The sequence below is a fragment of the Physeter macrocephalus genome, chromosome 2 (assembly GCF_002837175.3).
Source record: "Physeter macrocephalus isolate SW-GA chromosome 2, ASM283717v5, whole genome shotgun sequence".
NCBI lineage: Eukaryota > Metazoa > Chordata > Mammalia > Artiodactyla > Physeteridae > Physeter > Physeter macrocephalus.
Window position 1 is genome coordinate 135,990,988 of NC_041215.1, and position 23,968 is coordinate 136,014,955.

General features: G+C 44.7%; 1 protein-coding gene across 5 annotated transcripts in view; it reads left to right on the plus strand.

The window, feature by feature from the left end:
* Nucleotides 1-23,968, plus strand: part of UBE2F (ubiquitin conjugating enzyme E2 F (putative)) — a 53,607-nt gene that overhangs the window by 16,501 nt on the left and 13,138 nt on the right. For 3 of the 5 annotated variants that reach the window (XM_028483004.2, XM_024124480.3, XM_024124481.3), the window contains exons 4-5: nucleotides 3,883-3,948; nucleotides 17,688-17,755. In XM_028483004.2, the coding sequence (XP_028338805.1) occupies nucleotides 3,883-3,948; nucleotides 17,688-17,755 (134 nt within the window). The remainder of the gene's footprint in view (nucleotides 1-3,882; nucleotides 3,949-17,687; nucleotides 17,756-23,968) is intronic. The other 2 variants (XM_028483011.2, XM_024124483.3) reach the window with 1 other exon arrangement.

A 23,968-nucleotide genomic window follows, 5' to 3' on the forward strand; every position in this document is an offset into this window, starting at 1 on the left:
AAAAGGCATATAAATCAATGGTGGATGGTCCTGTTTTTGTTAGTGACAGTACCATGTTTTTGGCCCAAAAAGTGCTTATTTGTAATTTATCATTGTGCCCAAGATAGGACAGCTGTGCTGCCTTGATGTCTCCAGGTCGCCTCACCTTGCTAGGTCCTCTTCGCCCCAGCACACAGGGACTGACTGCGGGCCTCACTCGTGAGCGGGCTTGCTTACCAGCCAGTTAACTCCTGTGATACGTGTCAGTGTTGCTTTTTTCCCCTATCATTGATGCCTTCCCAAGCCATTATATTTTGTAAGACCATCAAAATCTGAAAGCTTCGACCATTTTAGTTTTTTTTTTTTTTTTTTTTTTTTGCGTCACTGTTGTGGCCTCTCCCGTTGCGGGGCACAGGCTCCGGACGCGCAGGCTCAGCGGCCAGGACTTCCGCGGCATGTGGGATCTTCCCGGACCGGGGCACGAACCCGCGTCCCCTGCATCGGCAGGCAGACTCTCAACCACTGCGCCACCAGGGAAGCCCCCATTTTAGTATTTTTTGAAATTAGAACTTTTTATCATTATAGTTGGTTAAGGCTGAATATATTTATCAATATGAGTGAACTATTTTATACGTGGGTCTCCTAGTCTGGGCGAATGCTCGAGAGTTTGATACAGAGGCCATCTGACACAGGGTGAGAGAGGGCCCATCCCAACCTCCACCTAAAGTTGGAAAGATAATTGTGGGGCGCAACCCTTAAGTGGTTGTGTAATCAGTGTGTAAGGGTAAGTACATATTGTTCCTTGAAAAATGATTTTTAATATATGGTATTTATATATGAGTATAGTGGGTTGTGCTATAAAATATATTTTAGTGTAAGTCAAAAATGTCTGGATTTTTGACTTCAAAGTTGCTTGCTTCAAAGTTTTCTTCTAGTCAGAACTAGAAGGAAATATCTTGGATTTCTATTAAAAGGTTATCTTTCCACCAACTGAAGTATTTACAAATGATTTGCTTGAAAACGTTCCAGGAAAACAAACAAATACTGTGTGTGTGGGTAGGAGGGAGGAAGCAAGATTAGTCAAATACGGAGGCTGGGCGATGGGTTCATTACACTGCTCTCCCTCTTTTTTTCTCTGCTTTTCAGATTATATAATAATCTAACAAAGTCCAGTTTAAAAGGAAAATGAAGTAATCCTTCCATTTTCCACCCCCATCATATCTTCCCACTGGCCCTCCATCTTGAACATATATACACATGCAGACATTTAATCAAAGACCATAAAAAACTTCCAACTTACACCCAGTTTATTTTGTCCTTGTATGTTAATCTTACAGAGATTGTTGGTTTGTAACTAATAGAGTATAGTTTAGCTTTATCTAAATGTTTGGTTTAAGAAAAATAAAACTATAATTGGCTTTCAAACCAGGACTTTAACTAAAAACCTTAGGTTTGAAAAAAGGCATGCCCCATCTTTCTTGCCCTTATAGCTAAGATGTCAGATTTTAAAAGCTACATGCTCTATGCTTCCTTTCTCTTCTTCTCCCTGCCTGTTCTCTCAAAGTGGGGGGCATATAAATCAGTTTATACAAGTAAGCCAGGCTTTCCAAAAGTATGCAACTCACTAAAGAGGAAACAAGAAACCACCAAAGAATAGATCTTTACTATCTGATTAATAATCTTTCTAAAATATTAAGGCAAACAAAGTAACTTGCCATATAGCAGTGCTGCTTAGTAATGATTCAGAACTAGTTTGGCGCTCTGTTCATGCAAGTTTGTAGAGGTTTCTCTGTTTGCAAAATGTAGAAGACATCTCTTTCAGATGGACGGAGATACCGTGAGAGCCTTATTTAGCCTGTGCTTGCAGAGAGGAAAAGCTTAGTTCTGGAGTTTTAATAAAGCTGCTGGGGCCTCCCTGGTGGCGCAGCGGTTGAGAGTCTGCCCTCCAGTGCAGGCGACACGGGTTCGAGCCCCGGTCCGGGAAGATCCCACATGCCGCGGAGCGGCTGGGCCCGTGAGCCGTGGCCGCTGAGCCCGTGCTCCGCAACAAGAGAGGCCGCGACAGCGAGAGGCCCGCGTACCGCGATGAAGAGTGGCCCCCGCTCGCCGCAACTAGAGAAAGCCCTCGCGCAGAAACGAAGACCCAACGCAGCCAAAAACTTAAATAAATAAATAAATAAATAAATAATAAAGCTGCTGCATTGAACTGAAACAAGAAGTTGACTTTTAACCTTTTGTTGTTATTGTTAGAACTTAAGACTTCTTTTTAGCTTTAAAATGCTTGGTTCTTTTTAGAAGTTTTATTGTTATTTTTAATCCATCTCGATACTTTCTTTATTCTTGGTGGGCCAGTCTATATTAGAAGGATTGATTTCTACATCTGTACTTTTATTAAACAAACAAAGGAGAATACCGGACGTTAAAAACTAATGGGTGCTGCCAACTTTAATCAATGGAACTTTCCTAAGAGCCCTTTTTGTCATACGTTTTTGTTACGTATATTTCACTAGAAAAATGGTGTTTATCTTTCCACGTTAAGATTAGGAAAAACGAATGCCATTTAAATTATTCTACACCGTTCAAATGTGTGGTTTGGGTGAAAGCCTTGAACTCTTTGGCCCCTGGTTTCTTTATTTTGAAAACCAGGAAAATGACCATGTAATCTCTGAGACCCTTTCCTGTTCTTCTAGATGGAGTTACCTTTCACTCGGCAACGATTTTTCTGAGGGATTAGTCAAAAAAAAAGAAACCCCACTAACAGTTCCGCATTGTTTTTATGCGTCATCTCTGGCATGTTCATGAAGTAATGAAATGAGGCATGAACTAGTTTTTAATTTGGGAACTAAACTTCCTTCTGCTGATAACCTGTGTGGTCTTGGGCTGGTCACTGAACTTCTCTGGACCCTCATGTCATCTCTCGCAATTGAGATGTTGGATTAGATGGCCTGTGAGGCTGTTTCCAAGGCTAAATTTGAATTGTCCTATTTTTGACGAAAATTCATACCATGTAAAACTGGGCAAATATTTTCATCAGGACTTGTAAGAAATAGCAGACGACCCAAAGAATTTAGCATAATATTTTCCAGGTTTATAAAATACAGACAACTTCTATGTATATTCCTTCCACATTCCTTCAGCATTTATCCCTCGGGTATTTACCCCTCTTCTGCATCGTTTGTCCGAAGGAGGCAGATGTAGGATGTCTTGCCCTGTCTGCACCTCGGCAGTAGCTCTTCTCCAGCGGAACTACTTGGGTCTCCTGATCCAGGCCGTTCTGGTGCAGTGCCCATGCGCTTAGAGTGTTGCCGTCCAAGTCAGCAGAGCATCCTGTCACCAGCAAACCAAGCTGAATTATCGGTCGGGTCGTGAAGACATTAAAAAAAAATAGAAAAAAGAAAAGCCGTGGTCTGGGTGTGAGCTACTTTAGCTGGCACAGTTGCTTTTAACTTGTCTTTGCTGTGGTGGGTACAGATGACTGTGGTGCTGGGTGAACAGACCAGAAGTTTGGCCTGGGCTCTTCTTCTGGTTTTTCTGTGTTTAGTTAGCCTTTACCCACATACACTAATCTCCTTCAGGTATGGTTTCTTCTTCTCAAAGCAAAGTAGCATCATTCTTGAAATTAATGGAAAGATCTCTATTTTTAGGGACCATTTAAAGGATTAAAGATGACATCCCAATTTGGAGCTAACAAAAAACTGTAAGGAGGAAAACACATAGCAAATGTCACTGGTTTGCAACTTCAGCACGTTGGCATAATTATTATTACACAAATAGGAGAAACATAGCGGTTTAGCCTGTAGACTCCTCAGCACCGTTAAACTTTCCCGTGTGTTTCAAAGTTAGCCTCAACGTAAGGACCGCTGCTGACTGTCAGACCTTCATGACGGCCCGTTTCTTTTGCAGGTACGTGTAAAGTGTACTTTCCTGATCCAAACAAGCTTCACTGCTTTCAGCTAACTGTCACCCCAGGTAATGTTCTTACATGTGTAAGTATTAAAGTGATTTTCAGACAGCAAATTCCAAAGGCTTTCGAAATCTGTACTATTTGGTTTGATTTGTCCCCCAACTTTTCGAAAGTTATGACGGTAATGACCATTCCATGTGAAGACGAGATACATGCTGTAGTCCAGTAAAGCATAGGGAAGTGCTCTGAGGCTTGTGGTGTGTACCCAGTAACTGGGTGCAGGCGTTAACACCCCCAGCAAATGACGACGAAGGCTCCTGGTGTAGGGTGGAGCGTGTGAGCTCTGAGGTCATAACTGGATTCAGATCCTGCTCTGCCATTTAGCAGCAGGGTGGCCCTGGTTAAATTGCTTAATAACCTCGCAGCTGCAGCCTACCCAGCTACAGAGTGGGGATCAAATAGAACCTATCTCGTGGGACCGTTGCAAGGATTAAATAGATAATGGGTGTGAAGCACTTCAGCCCGGCCTGTTACAGGCACCAGGAAGCAAGCAGATTACCAGCTGTCCTTGTTCGCACCGATCAAGTGTCCAGGCTCCAAGCGCTCCGAGCCGGTAGATATTTCTCCTTGGTCACGCTGCGCAGCTAGAGGGAGGGCTTGGGTTTTTCCTGGTTACAGTGCAGCTCTGGGAGTTGCACGTTTCCACAGTGCAGCCCTCTGGCGTTTACGTTGACAGCGGGCGCCGAGGCCAGTGGAGCAGCTGTGGGCTGGGTGGCGAAGGAAGGAAGCAGGACAGAGGGAATTAACAAGAGAGGGGAAGCAGTGTTGTGGAGGGTGTTGTTTTATTTGGGGGAGGGAAAGGGAGTGAGGAACTGAGAATAATGAGTCACTAGCTAATTTAATTAAAAACTGAAAGAGTGCAGAATTTCAGTAGGTGGTAATGAACCCACAGATAAGCCCTGGCATTGTCTCCCTGCAGGTAGGATGGTTTTTTTCCATGGAAGGTGTTGTATTATAACAGGAGAAATCCCATTTTCAAAATGTGCTTGAAAACTTTAAAAAATTCGTTTAGTCTGTGTGGTGGTTCTACAAATGACTCTGGGGCATATCCCTAAATTCAGTCTGGTACCATTTCCATTTCTAAGGTGAGTGAGCACTAGGGTAGAGAGATTAACATCTCAGAACATCGTTGTCAGCAACGGGCGTTCCACGAGCCTGACCTTGAGGGAGGACTGAAGCTCAGGACTTTTAACTGTGAAGTGATGGAGGTTCTAACCATTCTTTGACCACCTTCATAAACACATTGCAGGTTCTGCCCTTTTTAGTGAGGGATCCTGAGCGCACTCTGTTTCCAGGAGACCGAAGGGCACCATTATGAACGTCGGTTACTATTACTGTTAAGCAATGCAGGGTATTTTCAGAAATTGTGGCAATTCAGATCGGTTCTCTGTTTACTAAGTAGTCTCACACTTGTGTGTTTGTAGTAAAAATATTTTCTTCTCTCTGCCTTTTTAGGGCATTTGCGAGAGCTTTGTGATTCTCAGCTATTCAGAGACCTTGTTTGCTTTTGCCAGGCTTATTACTGTCTTACATGAGTGAGTTTGTGTGGAGTCCAACCAACCTCTGGATAAGTCTTTCTTTTTTTTTTGTTTTTTAACTGAATTTTTTTACTAAATTACATGGATGTTGTTTTTTTTTTTTTTTTTTTTTGCGGTACGCGGGCCTCTCGCTGTTGTGGCCTCTCCCGTTGCGGAGCACAGGCTCCGGACGCGCAGGCTTAGCGGCCATGGCTCACGGGCCCAGCCGCTCCGCGGCATGTGGGATCTTCCCGGACCGGGGCACGAACCCGTGTCCCCTGCATCGGCAGGCGGGCTCCCAACCACTGCGCCACCAGGGAAGCCCGATGTTGTTCTTATTGAGATTATGTCTATGACACCATCTTTGATGTTCTTATTCTTGAAACTGCAGCACGATTGTTTGTTACAGTTTTTGTGTTCACTATTCCATCAAGTAAAAAAGGAATTTGTGTTTGGGTGCCTGTAACTGCTTAGTACTTGAGCATTTATATTTGTGGAAGTGCACACATAGAGCTTTGTGCGGCGTGCTCTTTAGGTGCTGTGTGTGTGCCCGTATTTTGTGGTGTCAGTGACTCAGAAAGCTGCTGTGGCTCTTGTCCTTTGTTATTAAGTGAAGCATGGCAGAGATCTGCCAACCCTAAAAACTTGCCCAATATCCTGGTTTTTTAAAAAACTTTTTGGAGGGGGCTTCCCTGGTGGCGCGGTGGTTGCGCGTCCGCCTGCCGATGCAGGGGAACCGGGTTCGCGCCCCGGTCTGGGAGGATCCCACATGCCGCGGAGCGGCTGGGCCAGTGAGCCATGGCCGCTGGGCCTGCGCGTCCGGAGCCTGTGCTCCGCAACGGGAGAGGCCACGGCAGAGGGAGGCCCGCCTACCACAAAAAAAAAAAAAACAACTTTTTGGAGTCATGCTCTTCTTAGTTATTAAAGAAAAACTATAGAGATAGGTCTAAGTAGTTAAGTTTTAACAGTATATGGAGCAGATGGTATTGAAACTGGCTCATTTGCAGCCAGTAATACTGGGGCTGAGTCTGAAAACTCAGTAATATAGAATATCTAGATATTTAGGTGGTCAGGGTGGAAGAATTGCATCTGCACTTGAAGCGCAAAGCTCTTCTTTATCTGGCTCCTGGCAAGATAGTTCCTGTTCGTACTTGGTAAGATTTTTATAGTTTTGTTTGTTTTTGGAATGTCCCTAACGCTTGGGGATAAATGTACTCTTCAGAGAAAAGATGGAAATGTAATTTGGTGATAGAGGAAAAGAAAAGAAATGAACTTAGAAGAAAAAGATCCCCACATCAACTCACAAAACAAGAAACAATACTAGAAAGTAAAATGAAACAAAACAAAGCAAAAATCTAAAGACTGGCTGAAATACCACCAGAGTCTTCTGTGAAGTTAGAGGGATGATTTGAAAAACTGGGCCAGGTCAGAGTTGCCCAGTTGACTTGTGGAGGTCCCCGCAGCCTGCCCCCACTGTGACACGGTGGCTTGTAGGCAGAGGGGGCCATGGACCTTTTTTTTTTTTAATTTTAGTTTTTGCTTTTTAAATAAATTTTGCTGAGGTATAAAATTACAAACAATAAAATGTACTAACTTGAAATGTAGAGCATAATAAGTTTTGCAAAATGGATACACATCCCTGTGTAACCACAATCCCAGTAAACATATTTCCAGCATTCCCAAAGTTCCCTTCTTCCTCTTTGCAGTCAATTCCTCACTCCCTGATACCCACCCAAAATTGCTTTCTGATTTCTCTTACCATAAATTAGTTTTGTCAGTTCTTGAATTTCATATAAATGGAATCATAGTATGTATTCTTATTCTCTGGCTTCTTTCATGTGACATGTTTTTAAATTCATGGGTATTCTTGTGGGTAGCAGTATTTGTTGTATGAATATGACGTAATTATTTATTTTCCTATTGATGGGCATTTGAATTCTTTCCAGCTTTTGGCTATGATGAGTAAGACTGCTCTTAGCATTCTCATACCATCCAAAGTTGTTTGGAATATTTTCTTATTAGTCTACTGATGTCTGTGGGATCTGTACTGATGTCCCTGTTTTTAGTCCTGATGTTGGTTTATTTGGATCTTCTCTTTTTCTCCTTGATCATGTTAGCTTGAGGTTTATCCAGTTGATCTTTTACAAAGAGCAAGCTTTTGTTTTTCTCAGTTGTTTATCCATTTTATTGGTTTCTGCTCTTTTCTTTATTATTTCCTTCCTTAAACCTTGGGTTTAATTTGCTTTTCTTTTTCTACCTTCCTAAGGTGGAAACTTAGATTGATTTTTCAAAAATTTTTTAAGCAGTGTTGATTGAGGTATAAGTTACATTATTTTAGTCAGCATAATGCTTTTGAGTTTCATCTATGTGGTATTTTGTATCTGTTTATTGATGGGCTGTATTCTCTTGTATGGGTGTATTCGAGTTTATTTATAACAGGTTATTGATGAACCTTTGTGTTATTTCCACTTTTGGGCCATTGTGAATAAAGCTGCTGTAAACCTTTGTGGGCAGGTCTTCGTTTGCCAATGTTTTTTATTTCTCCTGGCAGCGCGATTACTAGGTTATGTGATAAGAGGAAGTTTAACTGCATAAAACACTGCCATGCTGTTTTCCAAAATGAAAGTACTATTTTGCATTCCTGCTAGCAATGAATGAGAATTCCAGTTACCCTACATTCTTGCCAATAGCTAGTATTATCAGTCTTTTCAATTTTAGCCATTCTGTTAGGTATGTGTCTCATTGTGACTTTAATTTGCATTTCCCTAGTGACTAAAGATGTTGGGCATCATTTCCCAAGCTTGTTTACTCTCTGTATATCTCCTTTGTTCAAGTGTCTAATCAAATATTTTACCCATTTAAAAATTGTATTGCTTGTCTCATTATTGAGTTGTAAGTTTTATATACCTGGTATAAGTTCTTTATTAGATATGTGGGAGGTTGTTTTTTTTGTTGTTTTGTTCTTTAATTTTATTTATTTTTGTCCGCGTTGGGTCTTCGTTGCTGCGCGTGGGCTTTCTCTAGTTGCGGTGAGCACGGGCTACTCTTCAGTGTGGTGCGCGGGCTTCTCTTTGTGGTGACTTGTTGCGGAGCACAGGCTCTAGGCGCGCGGGCTCAGTAGTTGTGGCACACGGGCTTAGTTGCTCCGTGGCATGTGGGATCTTCCCAGACCAGGGATTGAACCTGTGTCCCCTGCATTGGCAGGTGGATTCTTAACCACTGTGCCACCAGGGAAGTCCCTGTGGGAGGCTTTTTTAATGGTTATTAACATCCTTTTTATTATTGTTACATATATTAAAAATTCTGATTAGGGAATTCTGTAGCTACATTGTAAGTCTTGTATATTTATGTGTATATTCACGTAAGTATGTTTTTAAATGTGTTGATTATTAGATTTGTCATGTTTTCTTAATTTTAACATTTAATTTATAAAAACTCCCTAACTGATGAGCATGATAATAAAAGTGCGCCTTACACGGAGTCATGAAATTTAAATTGTTTTATCTGTTATCCGCATTACGTTTGGTTCTTAGTTGTTCTAAGCTTTGTTTCAGAGCTTTGGAGTTATAGAAGGAAAAACTTCTTAGTGTGAAATAAAGTAAGATTCCCAGTTTCTGAGCAAAGAAATATGGTTAGTAAGCCTGAAACACAGGTTTGGTTCCACACATGAACATTTTGGAACAACATTTAAATAATCATGGACGTGTTAAAAGATACGGAAATGGGTCAGAGCACTGAAGCAGGCCTTTGGCTTGACCACCGCCCCAGTCTCATAGTAGTTTGTGTGTGGTTTACTGTTAATATGTCACGGTTTCAGACACAGAATGTGTACTCTCATCCCTGGTTCTTTCTAGGTTGATTTTTAGCTTTATATGGATACCCATCATGAGGGACAGACTTCTTCCTGATGGAGTCTTTTCTTTCAAATAATCCTGGAAATGCAGGTGGCAGTTCTTCTCCTTTCATATATAATAGATATGTGGCGATTGCTCTTGAGACAGTCAGTTATCTGCCTTCACATCAGCTAACTTTTGTTAGGGAAACATTCACTGTTCTTTTCCTTGCTGCTTGCAAGAACTGTGTTGATGCAGTATGTCTCTGCTTACGGCTGAGTAGGTGACATGTTGTCCGATATATACTGTTCTTGCACTGATTTCTGCCCTCTGCCTCGCAAGTAAAACTGAGGCAGATTCTCTCTTGGGATGCTCAGGTTTCTAGGAGTGGGTGTGAAATTAAATGTCTGACGTACTGTTTTAGAAGCCATTCATTACCATGGTTAAATATATATTCTGATGGTTACCAGTAAAAACGTGTATAATGTATATAAAATATTTAAAAATGACACGCTGTTTAAATGTTGAGCTTTTTGGCATTGTAAAAATTGCCAGCGCTCCTTCATTTTCCTGGACCACCTGATGGTGCCTTTTATGTAGCAGGCTTTACCTTTATCTTTTTTAAAAATCATGTTTAGTGAGGTATAATTTACAGACAGTAGAGCCACTGTTCTTAGGTGTACTGTTCTCTACATTTTGACAGACACATACAGTTTTGTAAACACCAACACAATCAAGATACACATAAAATGTTTCCATCAGCTCAGAAGTTGGGCCCCTTTGTAGTCAGTTTCCTCTCCCCACCCCCAGCCCCTGGCAGTCATTGATCTGATTTCGGCCCTGTTGTTTTACCTTTTCCAGAATGTCATATAAATGGCCGCAACCAGTACGTAGCATTTTGTCCATGGCTTCTTTCCCTGAGCACAGTACTTTTGAGAGTCATCCATGTTGTTGCATGTGTTATCATTTCCATTGGCCATCAGTGACTTTGAAGGTGGAGGGAAGGGGCTGTGAGCCAAGGAATACAGGTGGCTGCTTAAAGCTGGAAAGTGATTTTTCCTAGAGCCACCAGAAAGAAGTGCAGCCCTGCCAGCTCTTATGTTAGCCCAGTGAGATTCGTTTTGGACAAATGACCTAGGAAAGATAGTAAGTTTTTATTGTTTAAGCTGCTACGTTTGTGGTAATTTATTACAGCAACCAATACAAAACTAATACAGTGCTTTTTGTGTCCTAAGAAATCTTTGTCTAAGAAATGCAAAGATTTCCTTTTTTTAAGTAGTGTTATAGCTTTAGGTTTTAAAGTTAGGTCTGTGAGCCATTTTGAGTTTTGTTTTTTTTTTTTTCTCGGTATGCGGGCCTCTCACTGTTGTGGCCTCTCCCGTTGCGAAGCACAGGCTCCGGACGCGCAGGCTCAGAGGCCATGGCTCACGGGCCCAGCCGCTCCGCGGCATGTGGGATCTTCCCAGACCCGGGCACGAACCCGTGTCCCCTGCATCGGCAGGCGGACTCTCAACCACTGCGCCACCAGGGAAGCCCCTTGAGTTAATTTTTGCGTATGGTGCAAGATAAGGCTCTAGTTTCTTTCCTTCCTCTCCCCTCCTTACTCTTCCTGGAATGAATGGGGAAGTGTTCCCTTCTGTTTCCTGGAAGAGTTTTATGTAGAATGACTATTAATTCTTTATTAAATGGTAGAATTCGCCAGTAAAGCCACCTAGGTCTAGTATTTTGTTGTTTTGTTTTTGTGGTAAGAGTTTAAAATTTCTTAAATAGTAGGGGTTACTTGGACTTCTTATTTTTGAGTGAGCTTTGGTGATTTATATCTTTCAAAGAATTTGTTCATGCCATCTACATTTTCAAATTTATTGGTATAAGGTTGCTCTTAATATCTTCTGAGCCTTTTAAGTTCTGTAGAGTCTGTGTTGATATCCCCTCTTTAATTCCTGCCATTGAAAATTTCTGTTTTCTGTATTCTCGATCAAGTTGGCTAGAGGTTATCAATTTTATTGGTCTCTGCAAGGAACCAGTTTATGGTTTCATTGATTTTCCTCTAATATTTTTTTTGTTTTCTGTTCATATTTGCTTGTTTTCAGTTTCATTTGCTCTTCTTTCTTTAGTTCTTAAGGTGGAAGCGTAGACTAATATTGCTATACTTCCATTTCCCCATCCAAACCTTTATCCTATAGTCTCATTTACTGTACATTTGTTAAAACCCAGAATACGTTATTATTTTTGTTTTAGATAATTATATTTTCTTCATATATTTATCAACATATTTACCACTTAACGTTCATTCCTTTTTGTAGACCTGAGTTCCCATGTTATTTTTCTTCTGCCTGAAGAACATCCTTGGATTTTTTTTGTAGTGCAGATTTGCTGAATGATGAATTCTGCCAGCTTTGCTGAATATTGAATTCTTAAGTTGACAATTTTAGCATTTTAAGGATATCATTCTACTGCCTTCTGACATTTTTTTTTCTTATAAGAAGTTAGTGGTGATTCTTTGTTTCATTTTATGTGATGTGCATTTTATTCTCTGGCTTTTTTTTTTTTTTTTTTTTTTGCGGTACGCGGGCCTCTCACTGCTGTGGCCTCTCCCGTTGCGGAGCACAGGCTCCGGACGCGCAGGCTCAGCGGCCATGGCTCACGGGCCCAGCCGCTCCGCGGCACGTGGGATCCTCCCGGACCGGGGCACGAACCCGGTTCCCCTGCATCGGCAGGCGGACTCTCAACCACTGCGCCACCAGGGAAGCCCTCTCTGGCTGTTTTTAATGTACTCTCTTTGTCACAGTTTTTAGCAGTTTTATTATGATGTGGTTTTCTTTCTGTTTATCTCACTTGGGGTTTATTGACCTTTTTGGATCTGTGAGTTATAGTTTTCATCAAATTGAGAAATAACTGAACAACATTCCTTTCAATATTTTATCTATAACCCCTTTATGGGACTCCAGTTAGATATACGAATGTTAATATCTCTTACCTAGGGACTTCCCTGGTGGTCCAGTGGTAAAGAATTCGCCTTCCAATGCAGGGAAGCGGGTTCGATCCCTGGTTGGGGAACTAAGATCCCACATGCTGTGGGGCATCTAAGCCCCCATGCCACAACTACTGAGCTCAAGCACTTCAGCTAGAGAGCCTGTGTGCCACAAACTACAGAGCCCACGCGCTCTGGAGCCTGTGCACCGCAGCTGGAGAAGAGAAAACCCGCACACCACAACTAGAGAGAAGCCCGAGCGCCACAACGAAGAGCCCACACGCAACTAATACCTGACACAGCCGAAAAAAATAAAAATAATAAATAAATAAAATAAATATTTAAAAAGTATGCATATCCCCAAGTAAAACTTTAAAAAATATATATCTTACCTATATATTCCCTGTACATATAAACTAGACCTCCATTGGGGTCACGAGGTTTTGTTCACTTTTCTCTCTGTGGATCGTTTCTATTTCTGCTGAGTTTTGTTTGTTTTGTTTTTGGCCACACTGCACGGCTTGTGGAATCTTATTAGTTCCCTGACCAGGGATTGAACCTGTGCCCTTGGCAGTGAGAGCTCCGAGTCCTAACCACGGGACACCAGGGAAATCCCTGCAGCATTTGATTGACTCTGAGGCTCATGCAGTGAAGTGTTCGTTTCAGATATTATGCTTTTTAGCTCTTGATATTCTGTTTACTACATCTAAACAGCCTTCTTCATTTCTTTCCTCATGTTCGCGGTTGCCTCCGAATCACAGCACCCCTCTGTCACAGCTGACTCGGGGTCTGTCTGCAGCTCTGCCCACCTGGCCCCTCCTCTGCCCCCAGCCGCCTTCCTCTCCCCGCTCCCCTCGCCCCACCCCCCGCCCCGCCTCCTTTCCCCTGCCCCGCGCATCCCCAGGTCCCTGTGACACTGCCTGATGTGAAGCGGCCCGCCAGCTGTGGAGCAGCAGGTACTCAGTCCATGTGCCTCAGTGGCTCCTTTAAAGCAGCCGCAGTGTGGCGGACTGGGCGCGTGAGCAGAGCTTCCGGCGACTGCACGTGGTCCACGCTCCACGTGTCAGCGTGCTTGTTGCTGTGCTGCTGGCGGTGCTGGTTTTCAGGTCTCCGCTAACGCCCGCCCCACAGGCTCCCCTGGCTAGCTCAGCCCACAGCGGCTCTCCCTCCTACGTGAGCCCGCTGCACGGGTGCTCAGTGTCACTCAGCCTGGCGCCGCAGTTTTGTTTTGCTATATTTTCACCTGAGTGTGGGCAAGCCAGGCCTGTGAGCCAAAGCCCACCCCGGGCCAGTTGTTGTGCAGCCCTCGGGCTGAGAATGGCTTCTACATTTTTAAAGGGCTATTTTAAAAAATAAAAAATGAAACGAAATAAAACAAAACAGTACATGACAGAGACCTGTAGCCCAAAGCCCCAGGTACGTAGCGCCTGGCCCTTTTCAGAGAGAGTTTGCCGACCCCCGATCTACAAGGTTATCTTGGCAGGGATTGTGTTTTTCCTGCCCTTAAGTTTAAAATTTGCGTAGAGTGTAATTTCCAGTGTGCTGTAAATATTGACATTTAAAGGGGAAAGTATTATTTTACTCTTTAAAATGTTTCCAGTAGAATCTAAATACCATGGCTACACCCACCATCATGCATTAAAAAAATACATATATATATGAACAAGCTCCACTTTAATGGTTGGAAAATGTTCGTTGCTGCTTTTTCTCCTTGCACTCATATATTTTTATTTCACTTGTCTCATAGAATTTTATCCTAACATAAACATTCCTCTGCCTATAAGAATTTTTTCACCCTGTCATACTCTTTTGTAACTATATATTTATATTTAATTATTTAAGACGTTCCTATCACTGTGAGACTCCTGGGTGTTGAGCATTTTCTTCTGAACAGTTGTTACAGTTGTTGTTTGTGCCAGCTCCTGGTTCCTGGTTTTCTTCTGTTGCTGCCACTGCCCCTCCTGTCCCGTCTCCTGACCCAAGTCGGGGATGCCTCAAGGCTTTGCACTGTCCTTGGACCTCCATAGTCAGGTCCTTGGGGACCGCGCCAGCTCATGAAATCTGGATGCTCCTATACACAGCTCCCAAACCTCTCATGCAGCCCTGACCTCTCCCCTACACTCCAGAAAGCTCTATCCAGAAAGATCTGTCGGCTGCCGATCAGTGTCTCCACTTGGCTGTTGACATGAAATCTCAAATTAATCTCAAATCCGACATTGGACTTGGCGCACCTGTGCCCTCTGCAGTCTTTTTAGCTTCGAGGTGACGGCTCTGCCCTTCTCCATTGCAGGGTCAAACAGCGCAGCGCTTCGACTCCTTTCTTCCGCGCCCCACCCCTAATCTGCCAGCAAATCCTGGCGTTGCTACCATCACAGTATCTCCACTCCAGCTGTCCTGCTCCTAACCAGCATAGCGTTCCTGTGGCCCTGCCCCTCCTCTGCTCAGGCCCCTCTTGTGGCTCCCTGCCTTGCTGAATAAAAGCCAGCGCACTCAACAGGGCCTGCGAGGAGGCCTGCTACCTCTGCAGCCACAGCTTCCCCTTCCCCTGCCTCACCTTCTGGCCTCTGCATGTTCCCTGGATGCATCAGGCCCTCTCACGGGTCTCTCACCACGCTTCTGTACCTGGAGTGTTCTTCTCCCAGATACCCTCCGTTTGCAAGCCTTCACTCTCAGACCTCCCTATTTAAAATGGCAGCTCCTCACACCTCCTAGCCCCTCAGCTCTTTTTCACTTTCTGTTGCATGATTAACTTACTTACTTTGTTTCTTCCCACTAGAATGTAAGCTTCATGAGGGCAGGAAGGTCTCTTGCTGGTGGTGCCTAGAACAGTGCCTGACACATAGTAGCATTCATCAAATATTTGTTGGATAAATAATGATGGTTACTAAACAAAATAGCATTTCATCGGAAATGTATCTGAGAATGAGAGGCTACTCTTAGCATTTTTCTGATTTAGTTGATGTGCTTGTGAACGATGTTACTTAATGCCAGAAAGAAGGGGTCAATATCAGTTTTAATGCTTCCTTTTGTCTTTGTAGGCGTAGACACTGAGAACTGCTTGTTCATATAAATAAGTAGGCAGGCACGGAAGGTGTTTGTTGTCACTACGTCATTGTGTCCAGGGACTTCAAAGTTAGGGGCCAAAAATCATACAAGGTATTTTACTGTGGTCTTTCAGCTGATTACTAGATTAGGTTCCTTCTTCTATTTTGTTGAAAGCAAAGAGTTGGGAACCACCTGGTTGGAAGTGGCTTTGCAAACCCAGTCATTAGAATCCCTTTGTGTCGCATTTTCCAAGGTACGCACCAAAACCACTTTCCTAAGACCTGCCAACCGACTGCTGATCATACCCGTCATTCTTCACTTGGCGGCCTCTCATGTTACCTGAAATATTCAGAAAGCATTGAGAAAATTGTGATGTTAATTTCATCATACCCCTACCAATATAACATTAAAAACTTAGGCTTTACAAAAACTCGTGGCTGCAGATTTAGCTCATTCAGTGTATCAGAAATTTCTGCCGTGTGCATCAGTAGGCAAGACCAGTTCTAACTGCCAAGACTCCCTCTTTGTCGAAGCCTCTACATTAAGATGTGTCTCCAACAGCTACCTTACTTCCGAGTTTAACCCCTAGTGGAGAGGCGGGACGTGGGCCTGGCAGCATGCGGGGGAAGGCACGGGCCTCTCACTTCCTGGCACCCTCTGTGCTTGCTTCTCACGGGGGTGAGGCATTCTTTTCCAGGAGTCCCGGGATTGTCACTAAATGAGATCTCATCATCCCTGCCATCGGGCTCCACGGTGTGTCTAACTTCAAGACATTCCAACTTGAACTGGGACATCTTATCTTTAATGCCACGCTTTGCCCTTTACAGAAATGGGTGTAAGATAGGGAAAGGCACAACCCTGTGCAGTGCCTCGATTCAAGGAGCTTTACTGTGCCCAGCGCATCACACCTTGGTGCAGTGCATCGTAGGAAGAGGCTAGATGAGCAGCAGGCCTTCTTTACAAATGGGAGGAAGACAGTGAAAGGCCAGGTGGGAAGGGACAGCTGGCCTGCCTCCTTGGCCTCACAAGTACGGTTGGGCAGATTCGTTTCACGATAGGGCACTCATGGACTCTGGCCATCTAGAAGTGGATTCTCTTAAAGCTGTCAGTGCCCACATACCCCGTGGACAGTGTGTCCTCCCCGCAGTACCCTACCCTGGCTGGAAGACACTGGCGTATGGTTCCTGGCAGGAAGGAGGGGGTAGGCTCCAGGGCACAGAGGGCTCCCTGTGTAACACGGTGAGATAAGGCGAGTTCTAACTGCGGGACAGACATAAATGTTGACACAATCGCAATGCCCTTAAAGAAGAAAAATGGTTTTTTAGTGGTGGCTGCTTTGAGACCAACAACTTCCTATTAAATGTTCGTTTTATATAAAAAGCTGAGGGAAGTGATAAAATGTAATCTTGCTGATTTGTTCACGATGATAATATTTTAGAGGAAGTTGAACATTCGTTTTAAAGATGGTAATTTTATCAAATTGTGAAGTTCAGAGTAATTTAACTCCTGTGGGGGGCATTCGTGCTGGAGCGCCCTCTGTTGGCAGCCACGCCAGCAGCGCTTGCAACTCTGCCGAGCCCACGGCCCGCGGACTCCAGGAGAGGCAGAGAGGTGGGCTGCGCAGCGAGGGAGTTGGGACTGAGCTGTGGGGTCTGCAGACCTGTGGGGGCGGGGAGGGGCACGGCGGTGCCGCTCTGACCCTGGACATTCTTCTGCGTACCCTCCAGCCCCTTTCCAGAGGGCCTGCTCTGTTCTGAAGGCTGTACCAAACACTCGGCCAGCCAGCCCACGACTGCTGACCGGGCACAGTCGCTGAGATGGTGATTTTGTCTGTCTGGTTCACTGCTGTGTCCCCGGCCAGGGTCTGGAGCAGGGCCTGGCAGAGGGTCCATGCTCAGTCAGTGTTTACCGAGTGACTGGAAGCCACGTGCCAGGCACCGGGAAAAAAGCAGTCAACACAAGCCTGCCTCCCCCGTGGAACTGACTTCTCATGGGGAGACCAGCGGCCAACAGGTGACCAAGCGCTGAAGCAAGGTGGTTACCTGTCATGAGCTGTGCTTGAGGGGAGGCACTGGGTGCTGCGGGCCGGGATCGAGGGGCTGAGCGGAGGGAGGGGGCCAGTCTCCCAGGGGAGGCCTCCCCTTTCCCGAGGGCGCGTGGCCAGTGAGGAGGAGAGCACTGCAGGCGCCAGTGAGTGTGGGCTGACTTGTAACCATCAGGTCAGGGGCAAGGCTGATGAAGTAACAAAGGAGCCCTGCAGTCCTCTTTTTCAACACTTAATTCTCTGTATTTGCCATATGCTAACATAGTGTTTGCCTTTTGTTTCCTTTTTTTTTAATTTAAAGGATTTTTTTGTTTTGTTTTGTGTTTTTTGATAGATGAGGGTTACTACCAGGGTGGAAAATTTCAGTTTGAAACTGAAGTTCCTGATGCGTACAACATGGTGGTGAGTAGCCCGCGCTTGAGCCGTTGTTCCCCCTTCTTGTGGCGGGTGGCCGTCACAGGGCCCAGCAGTCCTCCCGCGTTGTGTCCAAGTGCAGCCCACCCGGTCCTGGGACTGAGCACGAAATGGCTGATATTTGTGTGGTTAATGGCCCTCGTCAGCAGTATTGAGAGTTTTAGTGGAGAGGTTCCTTTTCTCAACAAGTGTCCGCGAGTACTGCGTGCCAGTGTGTGCTGGGGTGCAGCTCTGCCGAGTTTGGAATTACCGCCCCGAGGCTGGCACCGTTACAGGGGGCTGCTTGGGTATTTCATGCAAATCTTGTTAGCTTCTGGCACTGGAGAAAAGAGCATTTTATTTAAAACTGTGGTTTTGTTTATGGTATAACACCAAAATTCCAGAAGCGTATAAAATGTGCGTTTTAGAATTTTGGAAAAGAATAATGACCTGTAGTTTCAAATTATGAGTGATTTACACCCCTAGCTGCATGTTGATCCCTCCAGGACCCTCCCAGTAATAACCGTGCCAAGTACTGTCACATCTGTCTTTCCTTTTAAGGAACGTGCTGACCCATTAGGAAGGTGAGGGAAAGTGTAGAAAGTTATCATAAAATGATAAATAAAAGTGGTAAGTAGCAGACAGTGATATTGGTTAATAATAGGAAAATGCTTTAGAGAAATGCAGAGAAGGAAGAGAGAGGGTCACTTTTGGAAAGTGGTCGGGGCCAGTTAAGCTTCTGAGGAGAGCTAGAATATTGGAGTCGTCCTGCCTAGGGTTGGCCCATGCACAACTGGGGCGGGTGTTCTAGGTGACGAGGACGTCTCTGCAACTGTGTCAGCGGCTATGGCAATGAGAGCTGGCAACCTGTGTACAGGTCAAGTTGACCAGGTCTACTTGAATGAAGAGTCAGGGTTGGGGAATAGTGGAGAGGTGAGAAAACTCGGATTTGGGGGTTTGGGGGCATTTTCACTGTGGCTGTGAGAAATCATTGAAGGTTCGGAACAGCACCGCACACCCCTGAGTCGGGCGCTGGAGTGGGGGTGGTATGCGGGCCCTCTCCATCCCTGAGCTGCCGAGGTTGGCACGTGGCCAGCTCTGCCCATGTTACATACATCTTTTCCCCCCTGATGTTCCTCAGCCTTCTCTGGCCTGTCGACTAGGAAAGAAAAATCTGATGGTAAAGGTCCGTCTCCTGTTAACCTGAGGCTGTGGGAATCGGGCACAGCGTGTGTCCCGTTGCTTTCCCTGCAGTAACCGCTCCCTCCTTTCTGACAGTGGGAATCACCTGCTCCCCGCGACGTCGGCCCATCTCCACCGCCCAGGTCTAGTTCAGTGGCTGTAACACTTGTTTGTTTAAAGCCAAACTTTTATCTATGGAAATTGATCTTTACTGGGCTACTGTATTAAAAGTTCTTTTGGAAACGTAATTTATGAGGATGGAAGAGTTAGCAATCCAAGAAAAACAAAAAATAAATTTAATTTTTAAGTGAAGGCAGGAAAATATGCATTTCAGGTCTTTGTCAATCCAGCCAGCCAGCCACCCGCTGAGACTTAACCCTATTTCCCTGATCACCAGCAGGGGAACCTGGCCTGACAGAGAGCACTGCACTCCCTCAGGTGAGAGCAGTTTGAGAACTTGGTTTAAGTGCACGTATTAAGAATTTGGGGCTGTTTCGATGGTTTCTGGAAACAGCCCGACATGCGCTACTTAAAACTCTAGACTCTAACCTTCTGGACATATGCCATATCTGTGGGTTACTCATCTAAAGAATGTTAAAATTGAAGGGCGGTGAGTTTGTGACAGTCTTCAGAAAAGCAGTGAACTTGGCGGGGCTGAGAACCGTAGTCCGGGTGCAGCGGCACCATTTAGTGGCAGAGTGTCTTTTTCCCAGTGTGAGGAGAAGGCAAAACCTCCGAAACGTCAAGGAAGGAACAGAGTTTTGTTGAGGGCTTCTGTGTGTCAGGTGCTTCCACTCAGTTTTACCTTATGTCACTCTCCAGTAGTTCTCTCGGTGACGTTAATGTTCATATCTTTACCCATCAGGAAGTTAGGGCTCAGAAGGGTAGAGTTAAGAACTTGTTGGCTTTGCCGGTCTAGGTGGCTCAACTGCCAAAGCTGATTCTTGTCCAGAGCTGCCCGGCTTCCTAATGTGTGCCCTTCCCACCGCACCTGGTGGTCACTTTGTAGTGAGAAAATGTTTGTCATACTGCCCCGTTTAAGAGGCAGAGAAGTAGGAAATGAAATAAACAGAGGATAGAAAGCCACTGAGCCTCAAAGACACTTTTCCTTGATTAATTGGTGGCATATAAAGACCTTACATTTTTATGTTTTAGTTTCTGTCTCCTTTGGAATATTTCTAAATGATGGGCTAGTCCTGTTTCATCAGGAAGGAGACCCATGTTCTCCAGCCAGGAAGCACTGAGAGGCCAGGCTCTCGGGGCTGTATCCAGACGCCACCCTGCTGCCGTGAGGGCCTCTCTGCCTCCCATCCAGGCAGAGGTGGCACAGCTGCCTTACTGGCAGGCCAGTGAGGGTCACAAGCTCACGCAGGGCGCACAGGGCAGCCCTGCCGCCAGGGAGCGTGAGGTGAAGTGCTTCACTGATACAGAGGTAGTTGTGTTCACCTTTTCTGTGGTTAAGCTTTATCTACAGAATTCTCCTTAGCGTCTTTCTTCAGTAGACCATCTGCTCCCTGAAGGAAGAGTCTGGGGGTGTCTTAATCTCACTGTATTTCCAGTGCTGGGCGGGGGCTGCCACACCAGGCATGCAGCACGCATTTGTCCAGTGCTTGGCATGCTGTCTGCCCCCCAACAGGTTTATGGTGTTGCAAATTAAACCGGCATATGAAAATAATACATAGGTTACAGGCAAATGGGGTAGAGATTATGAGAGCAGACTTTAAGGAATTCATGTTTCATTTGGGTGAGGAGATACAGCCAGCTTTTAGCAAGTCAGCCTAAAAGGCCTTTGTGGAGCTTTCTCAGGATTCATTTGCTCTAATGCCATAATTTACATAATTTCTGTACTTCATAAAGAGTTTTTTTTAACCCCTAACACTTATAGTTCCTGTAATTAAGGTCAGTTATTAAGGTTGTGAATGAAAACCTTTTAAGCAGTAAAGTAGATCCTTATTTTAGAATAAACTTTTTTAGAAAAGAAAGAATACACCTATTTGGTATCCCCCTCACCCCTCACCCACCCTGTGCCCCAGCAGCTAAAAGGCAGATATTTCCTCTGGATCTTTGTCCTTTTTTCCCTGAACTTTATCTCACAGTCTCCAGCTGCCTCATAATCTCTCTCAGTCCTAGAAATAGGCTGCAATGATTGACTGACGTTTAATGAGCTCCTAAAATGCGCTGGGTTCTGTGTCAGACGCTGTAGGCTGGAGATGAGAGTCGAGCGGCCTTTGAAGAAGCTCAGTCTCTGGACACAGACACAGAAACAGTGACGAACCAAGGTGATGGGGATACCCAGAGAAGGAGGAGGCCTGAGTGCAGATGGCAGCTTGGCTGTGATGTGACACAGTCCCAGGCCTCACGATGCTCCCATGGCATTTTGCTGTGAGTGGTCAGAGGAAACCGTGTGCTGAAGCAGGAGAAAGGAATGCGGCTTTTCTCTCCCCCTGGAAGTGAGGTTATGTGATGCAACCAAATCGAGTAATGTGACCGTGACCAGCCCTGAAAGGGGTCAGGAAGGGCTGCCCTGCCACGTTTCCAGAAGGAGGAGAACCGGAGGTACCACAAGTAACACTTGAATACCCAGTCACCCCTCTTCTTTTTATGTAATTTATTATACTCTGTGGAAAATTGAGAAAATACCACTATGCAAAAATAGAATATTAATCACCTGTTCTCTCTCTATCCAGAGATGATCACCGTTAACTTTCTGATGTATGTTATGCACAGTATATAATCATACGTACGAGTGGGATCACGCTACACATAGCTTGGTAACTTGGGGTTTATTTAACATTATAGTACAGGACAATATGTCATCATATCGTGAGAACATATGTTCTCATGTCAATTAATACATAATTACATCATCATTAGTAAGAACACTTAATTGTATGATGTATCATGGTTTTAAACCAATCCTTTATAGTTGATCACTGGCTGACCAATATTTTGATTATATGAACCAGACTTTATGTAAGGGGCAAAATAGTAAATATTTTAGGCCTTGTGGACCATATATGGTCTCTGTCATATATTCTTTTTTTAAAACAACCTTTTAAAACTGTAAAAGCCATGCTTAGATCATAGACCACGTGGAAACAGGCCTGGCCTTATTTGGTCCATGGGCTGTAGTTTACTGACCCCTGGAATAAGCAGTGCTGTGATACATGTCCTAGACAACAGCTTGTGCATGCCTGCCGCTGTCTTTGGATAAATTCTTAGAAGTGGAATTACAGGTACTGAGTAACTGGTGCTAATTTTAAGGCTTTTGATCAGTACTATCCAGTTACCCTCCAGAGAGCTTTTCCAGTTGCCGTCCCCACCATCAGTGTTTGGAAATTTCCTTTTTCCTAAACCCTTACCAACATGGGATATTTTCATTATTTTTTTTCTTTTTGCTATTTTGGGAGGAAATAAATGGTATCTAAATGTCATTTGAATTTTCATTTCTTAAATAAGTAGGATGCTAAATTTTTTTCCTACTTATTAGCTCTTTATGTCTTTTATGAGCTGTTGTTAGGTGCTTAGCCCTTTTTTTCTGTTGAGGTATTTTTTTATTATAAGAGTTCTTATATAGAAATTATATGAAACTTTTTTCTTAGTTTACTTAGCTGTGCTGTAAACATTTTCCTGTTTTTCATTTTTTTTGTTGCTGTATAAAAGTTTGTGTTGGGCTTCCCTGGTGGCGCAGTGGTTGAGAGTCCGCCTGCCAATGCAGGGGACACGGGTTCGTGCCCTGGTCCAGGAAGATCCCACATACCGCGGAGCGGCTGGGCCCGTGAGCCGTGGCTGCTGAGCCTGCACGTCCGGAGCCTGTGCTCCGCGACGGGAGAGGCCACAACAGTGAGAGGCCCGCGTACCGCAAAAAAAACCCCCCCAGAACAGGCCTTCAGACCCCAAGATAACTCATCCATGTTTTTTTCTAGTCCTCTTAGAGTTCTGTGTTGTTTATGTGGAATAAAGCTCTAAGTGAGTATCTGAGTGTACTTTTCCGAATGGTTAGCCAGTTGTCCACTGAAGAATCCCTGTTTCCCCATTGATTTGCACTGCAGTCTCTGTCACATACCAAACCCTTAGCTGTGTGATGGGCCGGCTAGTCATGCCACCACTGAGTTAGGAGGTGGAGCTGGTATTTCTTGGTCTTGCTTTGGGGGTGGTAAGGGTCTACAAGAATGGTTCAGTTTGGAAAGTGTTGTCAGAATCCAGGACCACAGTTCGGGTGCAGAGGTTTGCTCTCTTTGTGGGGGACCGCTGTTACAAGGGCCATTGGCCAGGGAGGCGGCTGCACCAACATCTAACTGTGGACCGTGTGAAGGGACAAGGAGGAGAGGGGCAAGTGCAGTCGGACCCTTGGAGCTGCAGTGGGTACTAGGCGGGGCGACTGTGTGTTGGGGCCTCAGAGGAGGGAGGGGGTGAGCCTTCAGTCCCGTCAGATACTGAGTCGGTGATGCGGTCTACCCAGTAGAATACCTGTGTTCAGCGTGTTCCTTAGAGAGATTTACCAATATGTACAGCGCCAGTGACGCTGACCTTCCCTCTTCAGCCCGAAGGCCTTGCTGAAAGTGCAGGCTGTGCTAGCATTCCTTCTGTCGAATGCATTCCTATTTACTTGCAGAAAAGCAAGTTAGCATATTCAGTTGATTTCAACTCACTCTGAACCTAAATTCTGTAATCCTCAGATGCCTACATCTGCATGGTTGGATTAATCATTTGGGGGAGTCTAGGTGACATGACATTTGACATTCTGATGTCATGGTGTTTTGAAATCAGGAAGAAAACTTATGAGGGTACTGAAAAATATGTTTGTTTTATACAAATAAGAAGCTGAAACTATTAGAGTACTAGAAATGGTACAGGAGAAGATCTGGATGGTGAAATATTTTCTAGATTGGTATCAAAGATAAAAATTTGGTGACGAAGATTTCGTATCTGTGAGATGACCTGTCTGGTGAGATTCTGTGAGGCGACTGTCAGGCTCCTCAAAGCAAGGCCACCTCGCAGTGGAACTGGGCCTGGGGAAGGGGCGCACCCGCTGCAGGT